Source organism: Callionymus lyra, chromosome 4 (genome assembly GCF_982586985.1).
Source record: "Callionymus lyra chromosome 4, fCalLyr1.hap1.1, whole genome shotgun sequence".
Taxonomy (NCBI): domain Eukaryota; kingdom Metazoa; phylum Chordata; class Actinopteri; order Syngnathiformes; family Callionymidae; genus Callionymus; species Callionymus lyra.
The window spans coordinates 24570608-24581203 of record NC_141821.1 but is presented as its reverse complement, the minus strand read 5'-3'; the positions used below and the strand labels follow the sequence as shown (position 1 = coordinate 24581203).

The 10596-nt window shown below is 37.7% G+C and overlaps 2 protein-coding genes and 1 long non-coding RNA gene across 7 annotated transcripts; 2 read left to right on the top strand and 1 right to left on the bottom strand.

The window, feature by feature from the left end:
• Positions 1-2642: 2642 nt before the first annotated feature.
• LOC148082193 (transcription factor 7-like 1-C) lies at positions 2643-5561 on the top strand. Of its 4 annotated transcripts, none has more exons than XM_087789302.1 (6): positions 2643-2729; positions 4496-4564; positions 4642-4977; positions 5049-5199; positions 5274-5381; positions 5460-5561. In XM_087789302.1, the coding sequence occupies exons 3-6, from the start codon at positions 4643-4645 to the stop codon at positions 5502-5504; spliced, it is 639 nt and encodes a 212-aa protein (XP_087645428.1). In that variant the 5' UTR covers positions 2643-2729; positions 4496-4564; position 4642; the 3' UTR covers positions 5505-5561. The 4 variants fall into 4 exon arrangements, with proteins under 4 accessions (XP_087645428.1, XP_087645427.1, XP_087645429.1 ...); XM_087789301.1 differs by having other exon boundaries at positions 2660-2733; XM_087789303.1 differs by lacking the exon at positions 2643-2729 and adding an exon at positions 3867-3928 and having other exon boundaries at positions 4642-4957.
• Positions 5562-5884: 323 nt separating this feature from the next.
• On the bottom strand, positions 5885-9485 carry LOC148082192 (uncharacterized). The gene is made up of 2 exons (XR_015710919.1): positions 8309-9485; positions 5885-7245 (listed from the first exon to the last, which is right to left on the bottom strand). It is a non-coding gene; the product is annotated as an uncharacterized LOC148082192 (long non-coding RNA).
• LOC148082191 (transcription factor 7-like 1-C) lies at positions 9483-10548 on the top strand. Of its 2 annotated transcripts, none has more exons than XM_087789305.1 (5): positions 9483-9551; positions 9629-9944; positions 10036-10186; positions 10261-10368; positions 10447-10548. In XM_087789305.1, the coding sequence occupies exons 2-5, from the start codon at positions 9835-9837 to the stop codon at positions 10489-10491; spliced, it is 414 nt and encodes a 137-aa protein (XP_087645431.1). In that variant the 5' UTR covers positions 9483-9551; positions 9629-9834; the 3' UTR covers positions 10492-10548. The 2 variants fall into 2 exon arrangements, with proteins under 2 accessions (XP_087645431.1, XP_087645430.1); XM_087789304.1 differs by having other exon boundaries at positions 9629-9964.
• Positions 10549-10596: the final 48 nt, after the last annotated feature.

Below are 10596 nucleotides of genomic sequence, written 5' to 3'. Positions count from 1 at the left end.
TTCTCGTGTGAGGAAGTTGCTGCCATCTGCTGGACAATTCTATAAACAACCGGAAAACTATTGATAAAATAAGTTGTTTTTGAATAATAATCTGAAGGGGTTTGGGGAAATGACCTTGTCCTAGAATTTTAATTGCAAATGATATAATATCAACCTGCTTTTCTTAGTGTAAACTGAAATTTGTGAGTGTGAATTTACATTTTCAGTCCAAAATTAAGGATGAATTCGATTCACAAGTTTATTATTGGGTTGGAATCTAGGTTATTTTACCTATAGTATGAGGTAAAAGTGAACACAAATGTGTTTGATATTTACATACTATTATTATTATTTGATTGTTGATACTTGGGTCTGTTCATTGCAAGGGGATTCTGAACTTGTGTGTGGCAGCTTGACCAAAAACACCAGGTTTACGGCTCATTACAACAATGTACATGAATTACAATCAAACTTTATAGAAATTAGAAAGGGATTTAAAATAAATGTAACACTTGCCCTACTCCAGTAGAGACACTTCGTGTCACTAATGCCAGAACATGGCAGATAATCAGTAGTTGCTTCTGTGGCTCCAGAATAATTTTTTTTAAAGGGCGATGTATCGCATCAAAATAATTTAAAAGAACTGAATCCTAAAACAGGGACATTGAGATTATTAATGTAATAAGAGTAGACGGAAAAATAGAGAAGATTATTCCATACTGTAGTTCTATGTTCTATGTTCCTGAAGTCACTCAGACTAAAAGATCAAGACCAAGAAAGGTGAGAATGCAGGCAGGTTTGAACAGATGGAGAGGTGACGGCAAACGTGGAAGGAAAGGTGTTTAAGGCAGCCGTGATTTAGAGGCCGGCCAGGAAGCCGAGGCACAAGAGGGAGGGAAAAATAGAATGAATGATGAGAGAGTCAGAGGAAGAACTCATGTGGAGAAGGTTGGGGAAAGTGAAAGATAGAGACAGTGAACAGATGAATGATGACACTAATAAGAAGAGGAAGCGAGACAACAAGGTCAACGGATGGTTTAAATCAAATGATGTTACTAGAGGGGAAGTTTAAAAGTTAATAAAAAATGCAATGGACAAAGTGATTAGTTTGTTGTACAAAATGAAGGTTACTACCTACCTCCTGATGGAAGTGATGTAAATAAGACACCTCTTTAATCAGGGTTAGAAGGATGTAGCAGAGGTCATAGGAACTAAGAAACAGAATGAGATGATGAATATCAACCACAGATATGGATCTCATCACAAGCTTTAAGTTTGTTACCTCTTGGTCATTGTAGTCATCTGCTTTTACGTCACTTCTGAGAATGGTGAACGGTCAAATTTTAGGCAGATACGTGATTAGATTAGTCAGCTATAATCCCCAAAACTCAATGAATCAAAGAATTATCGATATTTGAATATTTCCTCACATATGGTCTTTGAAAAATATATTTAGTTTAGGTCCACTTTTCATAGACAATTTCTCTACAAACTTAAACTCCTCTGAAGAAAGATTGGGTGTGAAATAGTCTTTGAAGAAGCTACTTTTGTTCAATGAGTAGATTTGATACCTTTAAAATTTGTGAGAGAAGCCTTCTGTACTTCTTAGGTTAGGTTAAGTAGAACTTTATTGAAATTGTTTTTTTTCCAAATTATCCTCAGCAAATATAAATCATCATAAAAAATAATCAAAATAAAATAAGAACAAGAACAAAGAGAAAGAACAAGATGAGACAATCTAAGTCTAAAGATAAAGATCAAAGAAAAATGACAAAGACAAAGGATACAAAGATTAACATAGAACAGAACATCATGATACTTTTACTCCAGTCCTGCCCCCGAACTCACAATTGTACAATTTAATAGCCCGAGGAATGAATGAGTCCTTCAGTCTATTTGTTTTGCACCTGGGAAGGAACATTCGTGCTCCATCTTCTTCTCTGTTCACTGATGACAGTGTTGTCCTGGAGCAGAGTGGGCTGGATGGTGTTGAAGGCACTAGAAAAGTCCAGGAACAGGATCCTCACTGAACCGCTTCCTTTATCCAAGTGGGAGTAGGTCCGATGCAGGAGGTGAAGGATGGCATCTTCTACACCAACTGCTGGCCGGTAGGGAAACAGCAGGGGGTCTTGCGCATGCTGGACTTGTGGCCTGAGGTGTTTGAGGACCAGCCGTTCCAGTGTCTTCATCAGCTGCGAAGTCAGTGCCACCGGTCTGTAATCGTTCAGCTCGCTCGGCCGGATCTTTTTCAGGACTAGAAAGATACAGGAAGTCTTCCTCAGGGTTGGCACTTTCCCCAGCCGTAGACTGAGGTTGAAGATATGCTGGAGCGGCTCAGCTAGCTCAGCAACGCAGGTCTTTAGCAGTCGAGCAGACACTTTGTCAGGACCAGCAGCCTTCCCTGGACGAATCCTCCAAAGTACATTGTGTACCTGGAGTGAGGTGAAGCTGGGAAGTGGTTGTGTGGAGCTGAGGGGGCCACAAGATGGTGGGGCAGGTTCTGAAGGGGGCAGCAGTGAGGGTGAGGTGACCTGCTCAAACCTGTTGAAAAAGTTGTTTAGTCCGTTTGCCTCCTCCACCGTGTCCACTGCGGTCAGAGAGGCCTTGTGTCCAGTGATGGTTTTAACACCATCCCAGACCTCTCTTATTTGTTCCTCGCTCAGCTTCTCCTCCAACCTCCTCCTGTAGGTGTCCTTTGCCTCCCTCAAGCATCGCTTCAGCTCCTGCTGTGGTGACCTCATGGCATCCTTGTAAGTAAGTAAGTAAGTAATTTTTATTTGTACAGCGCTTTTCCAGACCAGGATCACAAAGCGCTTCAACAATCAAAATAATATTAAATAAAGTATATACTTTAAATGTCAAGATAAAACTCAACAAACGCACCCTTTCAACATTAGATCCTTATAGATCAAACTTCAAATGATTGTCAAAGATCTGGATTAGTAACAATAATTCAAACAGTTAGTGATAATGACAAATATTTTGATTTATAATTATGTCTTCAATGAAACCACAACAATAGTGCATGGGATTGTGGACAAAAATTGTCCACACGAGTCTAGTTAAGAATAATTAAAAAAAGAAATTGCAGCTGGTAAGGTAAGCACATCAGTCTTAAGGTATAAATCAACATTAAAAAGGTAATTCCAGATTATAGAAATTTACAACACTAATTATTATTTATATATTTTCTGGGTCAAATAAGAGAACAGTCTCTCTCACATGTTATTTTCTGACTGATTTAATTCATTGAAGTTATTTGGGTTGAATATAGCGTGACAAAGAATATACTGCCCTCTGCTGGACAGTTTAAGAAAACCACCGGACATTTGGTCCTAAATTCGTTGTTTTAGTAACATTGAAAAATCATTTCCAAACACTGTTTGATAACTTTTGTATCTATTTTCTATTGTTTTCTTGTGAGTGACTATGGCTGACAATGTAGGCGAAATACAGCAACATTAGCTGAGCTACAAGCTAACACCATCGATGTCGGGACGAAATCAACAAAGCTTCAAAAAATAGACTTTAAAATAGGTAATTTTACTAAACCAGACAGTGAACTGTACATTCGCCGTGTATAACACCGGAATATAACAGGTACAGTTCACGGTTTCCATTAACGGCTAACATCGGTTACAGCTAGTAGCATGTGTTGGTGTTAACCACGTGACAAGTTCAAATCCACTCTTTGAAAAAACAACTTGTATACATCGTGTCAGTTATTAAATGACAACAACATGTTTACCCACCAAACATCGCGTGGTCAACTCTGCATCCACGCGCAAAAACACGGGAACGTCACCTGCGAGCGAAACAAACACTGGCGTCTGATTGGCTCGTTCAAGCAGCAGCACCTTTGATGCGTCATTGATGACGTTAATTGACGTCAACAATGGTATTAACGATATTTCAACCTCCGTTTACCTCATTTCTTCTCGAATGTCTGGTGAGTACTAACGTTATTCAATTCACTCCACACAGGTTAAGACGGTTTTAACTGATCGAACGTAGCTTCAACTAACGCTACTAGTTAAACAACGAACTTTGAAATAAATTAAACAGAATTAATATTGTAGGCACTGTGTAAACGAGATATAATAAGATCCACATTTATTCATATGTTAGAAAATTTCAAATGATTTTATCGTTCAATGTCAATTAAATGATAACAATGCAGCATCGAAGTGAATTATACTGACGGACAATAGTTGTTAAGGAGATTCTTCGGTGCAAGAATAATTGTTTTATTAGCACTTTATAGATGTTTATTTGTGAAGTGTACAGTTTATTTGACACTTATTTAGTAGTATCTAATAATGTGGATTGTACCAGGGATTACTTCGCATTAATGGCTAATTTCACCAGTATTAGGTTAAAAATAACTACAAATTAATACAAATGCTGAGACTTTAAATGTGTGTGTCAAAATGACTATTTAATTAACTAATGGTTCACAGTATATATACTACTGGCAATAAAAACATCTTCTGATTCTGAAGTCTCTACTTCTCAGGTTCAACATTGTGACTTGCTCTTGACAATTGGCGTTCTTGAAGCCTGTTTTTCCAGACTCCTGAAGAAGGTAGAGACTCATTTCTACTCAGAGTATTTATTAAAGAAGTATAATCAGCACTTTGACATTTTCAATCTCTTCTGCAGAATGTATTCAACGATGGAACTACTGCCTGTGGATCAGAGCAGCTTCTCGTTGCTGTGGAATGATCCTCAGTTGGACACAAACTGGTCCACGCTTCAGTCCGTGAATTGGGACCTTCCAGCTGCTGCTCAAGACTTTCTCGAGTTGAACCTGGAGAATCTTCTCGATGGATTCGATGTTGACAAGTTTGAGAGAGATTTGACCCTAGATGTCAACAGGACTACGGAACAGGAAAACCACCCTTTTCAATGTGGTACAGGGACAGTGCCATCATATGAAAGAACACTGTCTGAGACCTCCTACTTCAATCTTCCTACGGTGAAGACCTGCCCATCCATGTTCGTTCTCTCACTTGTTCTTATAAATATGCACATTTTACAATTTATCTAATGATGTGATTTTCTACCAGACAAAAGTGTTGTTGTGCCAAAAGCAACAAGCCCTACGTTAGGAGACCACCCAACGCTTTCATGATCTTCATGCGGGAGAACCGGGAGAAACTCAAGAAGACCATGAAGCCCAAACACAGCGCGGAGGCCAACAGCCTCCTGGGACAAATGGTAAGTGTTTATAATACAAGTCCGAAAACTATCTGTTCCTGCTTTATTGACAGATTATTTTCCTGATTCCACAGTGGCGTGAAATGTCGTCCAATGAAAAGGCTATTTATTACCAGATGGCAAAGGACGAACATAGGATCCACGCTCAGAAATACCCTGAGTGGTCCGGCAGCGACAACTATGTAAATAATTTGACTGTCTCTCTGTCTCTTTAACTTTGATTGATTGCTTTACTAATGTTTTTTCATTATTTTGTGCAGGGAAAGAAGCAAAAGAAGCAGAGGAGAAAGAAAATTATCATCTAATGTCATCATTTAACTGCTTTATATTTTTCTATTTAAAATAAAATATTTAAAGTGAAAGTGTTGTAATGTCTTTTTCTGAATGTAAGCAGTAGCTATTGTCTATTGGTCAATAGAATTCAACTGTGGACTCTGGCGCTGCCTTGTGACGAGGTTGTGGAGGTTTCTCTAAAGCTTATAAGTGCAAAAGTTAAGCACAACTTCAACAGTGGTCCAGGATATATAGTTAGATAATCAAAAACCATATCCCATAGCTAAGTAGTTAGTATAGTTTAACCTACAGTACACCAAACAAAAAGAACATTTATAACTTGGTTAATCTCGTGATTTAATTAAATGTAAAACCAGTTAAACTGTGCATTAGGGAATTAATGTGAATAATGTAAGCAGCTATTTAACATTTATTACAAGAAGGATTACGGACAATATCAGTCTTCATGTCTAAACCTAAAATGTTTTAGATTGTATATCAAAAGTAAGTAGACAGTCAATTTGAAATTGAACATTTTTCAACTTTTAGAAAGGAAGAGAAGAAGTGAAGACCATTTTTTAAATCATAATGAGCTTCACTCTCATAACCCCTTGTTCGCCGAGATTTCAGACAGTGATAACTTTATAAAGTAATAACTTCATCACATCTTCATGATGAGGGACTTAATGTAAATAAGTAAGTAAGTAAGTAACAGTTATTTGTAAAGCGCATTTCTGGACCAGGGTCACAAAGTGCTTGAACAATCAAAAGCAATACACAGTGAAAAAAATACATACAAATATAAAAACTCTTAACTGCATTTTTTTTTATGGGGCCCAAAATACAGATCACCAAATTCTTTATCATTCCAGAGGCTACAGTGTGTTTGGGCAGTTCTGTGCTCAACAAATGAGTTTTGACAGAATCTAAATTATATGAGATTCAGTCTAGTGAGTGTCTCTAAAACAAAAAAACGGATACTCAGGCCATCTCTACGTAAACATTTAAAAACAATAACTTGCAAAAATACAGGATAAATTTAAATTGATAAAATAAAACCAGTTTAATGGAATATTTACGCTTGATTGCCTGATTGCGGTCTTTAGGATCAAGGAGCTTCCCTGTGAGTGGCTTCTTCACAACCACAAGTGCATTGACCAACTCAGTTTCAGTTTTTAAAGGACATGAGGTATCGTGTCTCAGCTGGGTCAATGTGAATAGTACCTTCTCACCAACCGGTCTGTAATCGTTCAGCTCGCTCGGCTGGATCTTTTTCGGGACTGGAAAGATACAGGAAGTCTTCCTCAGGGTTGGCACTTTCCCCAGCCGTAGACTGAGGTTGAAGATATGCTGGAGCGGCTCAGCTAGCTCAGCAACGCAGGTCTTTAGCAGTCGAGCAGACACCTTGTCAGGACCAGCAGCCTTCCCTGGACGAATCCTCCAAAGTACATTGTGTACCTGGAGTGAGGTGAAGCTGGGAAGTGGTTGTGTGGAGCTGAGGGGGGCACAAGAAGGTGGGGCAGGTTCTGAAGGGGGCAGCAGTGAGGGTGAGGTGACCTGCTCAAACCTGTTGAAAAAGTTGTTTAGTCCGTTTGCCTCCTCCACCGTGTCCACTGCAGTCAGAGAGGCCTTGTGTCCAGTGATGGTTTTAACACCATCCCAGACCTCTCTTATTTGTTCCTCGCTCAGCTTCTCCTCCAACCTCCTCCTGTAGGTGTCCTTTGCCTCCCTCAAGCATCGCTTCACCTCCTGCTGTGGTGACCTCATGGCATCCTTGTAAGTAAGTAAGTATGTAAGTAATTTTTATTTGTACAGTGCTTTTCCAGACCAGGATCACAAAGCGCTTCAACAATCAAAATAATATTAAATAAAGTATATACTTTAAATGTCAAGATAAAACTCAACAAACGCACCCTTTCAACATTAGATCCTTATAGATCAAACTTCAAATGATTGTCAAAGAAATAGAAATAGAAATAGAAAAGCTTTATTCATCCCCAGAGGGGAAACACACTAGATCTGGAGTAGTAACAATAATTCAAACAGTTAGTGATAATGACAAATATTTTGATTTATAATTATGTCTTCAATGAAACCACAACAATAGTGCATGGGATTGTGGACAAAAATTGTCCACACGAGCCTAGTTAAGAATAATTTAAAAAAGAAATTGCAGCTGGTAAGGTAAGCACATCAGTCTTAAGGTATAAATCAACATTAAAAAGGTAATTCCAGATTATAGAAATTTACAACACTAATTATTATTTATATATTTTCTGGGTCAAATAAGAGAACAGTCTCTCTCACATGTTATTTTCTGACTGATTTAATTCATTGAAGTTATTTGGGTTGAATATAGCGTGACAAAGAATATACTGCCCTCTGCTGGACAGTTTAAGAAAACCACCGGACATTTGGTCCTAAATTCGTTGTTTTAGTAACATTGAAAAATCATTTCCAAACACTGTTTGATAACTTTTGTATCTATTTTCTATTGTTTTCTTGTGAGTGACTATGGCTGACAATGTAGGCGAAATACAGCAACATTAGCTGAGCTACAAGCTAACACCATCGATGTCGGGACGAAATCAACAAAGCTTCAAAAAATAGACTTTAAAATAGGTAATTTTACTAAACCAGACAGTGAACTGTACATTCGCCGTGTATAACACCGGAATATAACAGGTACAGTTCACGGTTTCCATTAAGGCTAACATCGGTTACAGCTAGTAGCATGTGTTGGTGTTAACCACGTGACAAGTTCAAATCCACTCTTTGAAAAAACAACTTGTATACATCGTGTCAGTTATTAAATGACAACAACATGTTTACCCACCAAACATCGCGTGGTCAACTCTGCATCCACGCGCAAAAACACGGGAACGTCACCTGCGAGCGAAACAAACACTGGCGTCTGATTGGCTCGTTCAAGCAGCAGCACCTTTGATGCGTCATTGATGACGTTAATTGACGTCAACAATGGTATTAACGATATTTCAACCTCCGTTTACCTCATTTCTTCTCGAATGTCTGGTGAGTACTAACGTTATTCAATTCACTCCACACAGGTTAAGACGGTTTTAACTGATCGAACGTAGCTTCAACTAACGCTACTAGTTAAACAACGAACTTTGAAATAAATTAAACAGAATTAATATTGTAGGCACTGTGTAAACGAGATATAATAAGATCCACATTTATTCATATGTTAGAAAATTTCAAATGATTTTATCGTTCAATGTCAATTAAATGATAACAATGCAGCATCGAAGTGAATTATACTGACGGACAATAGTTGTTAAGGAGATTCTTCGGTGCAAGAATAATTGTTTTATTAGCACTTTATAGATGTTTATTTGTGAAGTGTACAGTTTATTTGACACTTATTTAGTAGTATCTAATAATGTGGATTGTACCAGGGATTACTTCGCATTAATGGCTAATTTCACCAGTATTAGGTTAAAAATAACTACAAATTAATACAAATGCTGAGACTTTAAATGTGTGTGTCAAAATGACTATTTAATTAACTAATGGTTCACAGTATATATCCAAAATAACATTGTAAAAATTATTATTATTACATACATTTTATCAAAATAATATTTTGGTTTAACAGATAAATAAATAATAACAATAATAATAATAACGTAATGATAACTCCAACCCATAATGATGCACATATTCACCTGACGACGAATACCACATTGAGCTGCTGTTAGCTATTTATTTATTTAGCAAGTAATGCATTGCTATATTAGCACTCGAATGTTTCACTCCAGGTCACTTTAGTTTACAAGACACTTTATTTATTGTATCAGTCTCATTTTGTTGTACTTTATTTCACTCATGTTAACGTAAAATATTCTCAAATTAGCAACTTCCTTTTTCAATACATGTATTATTTTCATTATATTTTATATTTCCTCAACCAAACAAATATTCCTGTTTTGATTTTTACTCTACTGGCAATAAAAACATCTTCTGATTCTGAAGTCTCTACTTCTCAGGTTCAACATTGTGACTTGCTCTTGACAATTGGCGTTCTTGAAGCCTGTTTTTCCAGACTCCTGAAGAAGGTAGAGACTCATTTCTACTCAGAGTATTTATTAAAGAAGTATAATCAGCACTTTGACATTTTCAATCTCTTCTGCAGAATGTATTCAACGATGGAACTACTGCCTGTGGATCAGAGCAGCTTCTCGTTGCTGTGGAATGATCCTCAGTTGGACACAAACTGGTCCACGCTTCAGTCCGTGAATTGGGACCTTCCAGCTGCTGCTCAAGACTTTCTCGAGTTGAACCTGGAGAATCTTCTCGATGGATTCGATGTTGACAAGTTTGAGAGAGATTTGACCCTAGATGTCAACAGGACTACGGAACAGGAAAACCACCCTTTTCAATGTGGTACAGGGACAGTGCCATCATATGAAAGAACACTGTCTGAGACCTCCTACTTCAATCTTCCTACGGTGAAGACCTGCCCATCCATGTTCGTTCTCTCACTTGTTCTTATAAATATGCACATTTTACAATTTATCTAATGATGTGATTTTCTACCAGACAAAAGTGTTGTTGTGCCAAAAGCAACAAGCCCTACGTTAGGAGACCACCCAACGCTTTCATGATCTTCATGCGGGAGAACCGGGAGAAACTCAAGAAGACCATGAAGCCCAAACACAGCGCGGAGGCCAACAGCCTCCTGGGACAAATGGTAAGTGTTTATAATACAAGTCCGAAAACTATCTGTTCCTGCTTTATTGACAGATTATTTTCCTGATTCCACAGTGGCGTGAAATGTCGTCCAATGAAAAGGCTATTTATTACCAGATGGCAAAGGACGAACATAGGATCCACGCTCAGAAATACCCTGAGTGGTCCGGCAGCGACAACTATGTAAATAATTTGACTGTCTCTCTGTCTCTTTAACTTTGATTGATTGCTTTACTAATGTTTTTTCATTATTTTGTGCAGGGAAAGAAGCAAAAGAAGCAGAGGAGAAAGAAAATTATCATCTAATGTCATCATTTAACTGCTTTATATTTTTCTATTTAAAATAAAATATTTAAAGTGAAAGTGTTGTAATGTCTTTTTCTGAATGTAAGCAGTAGCTATTGTCTATTG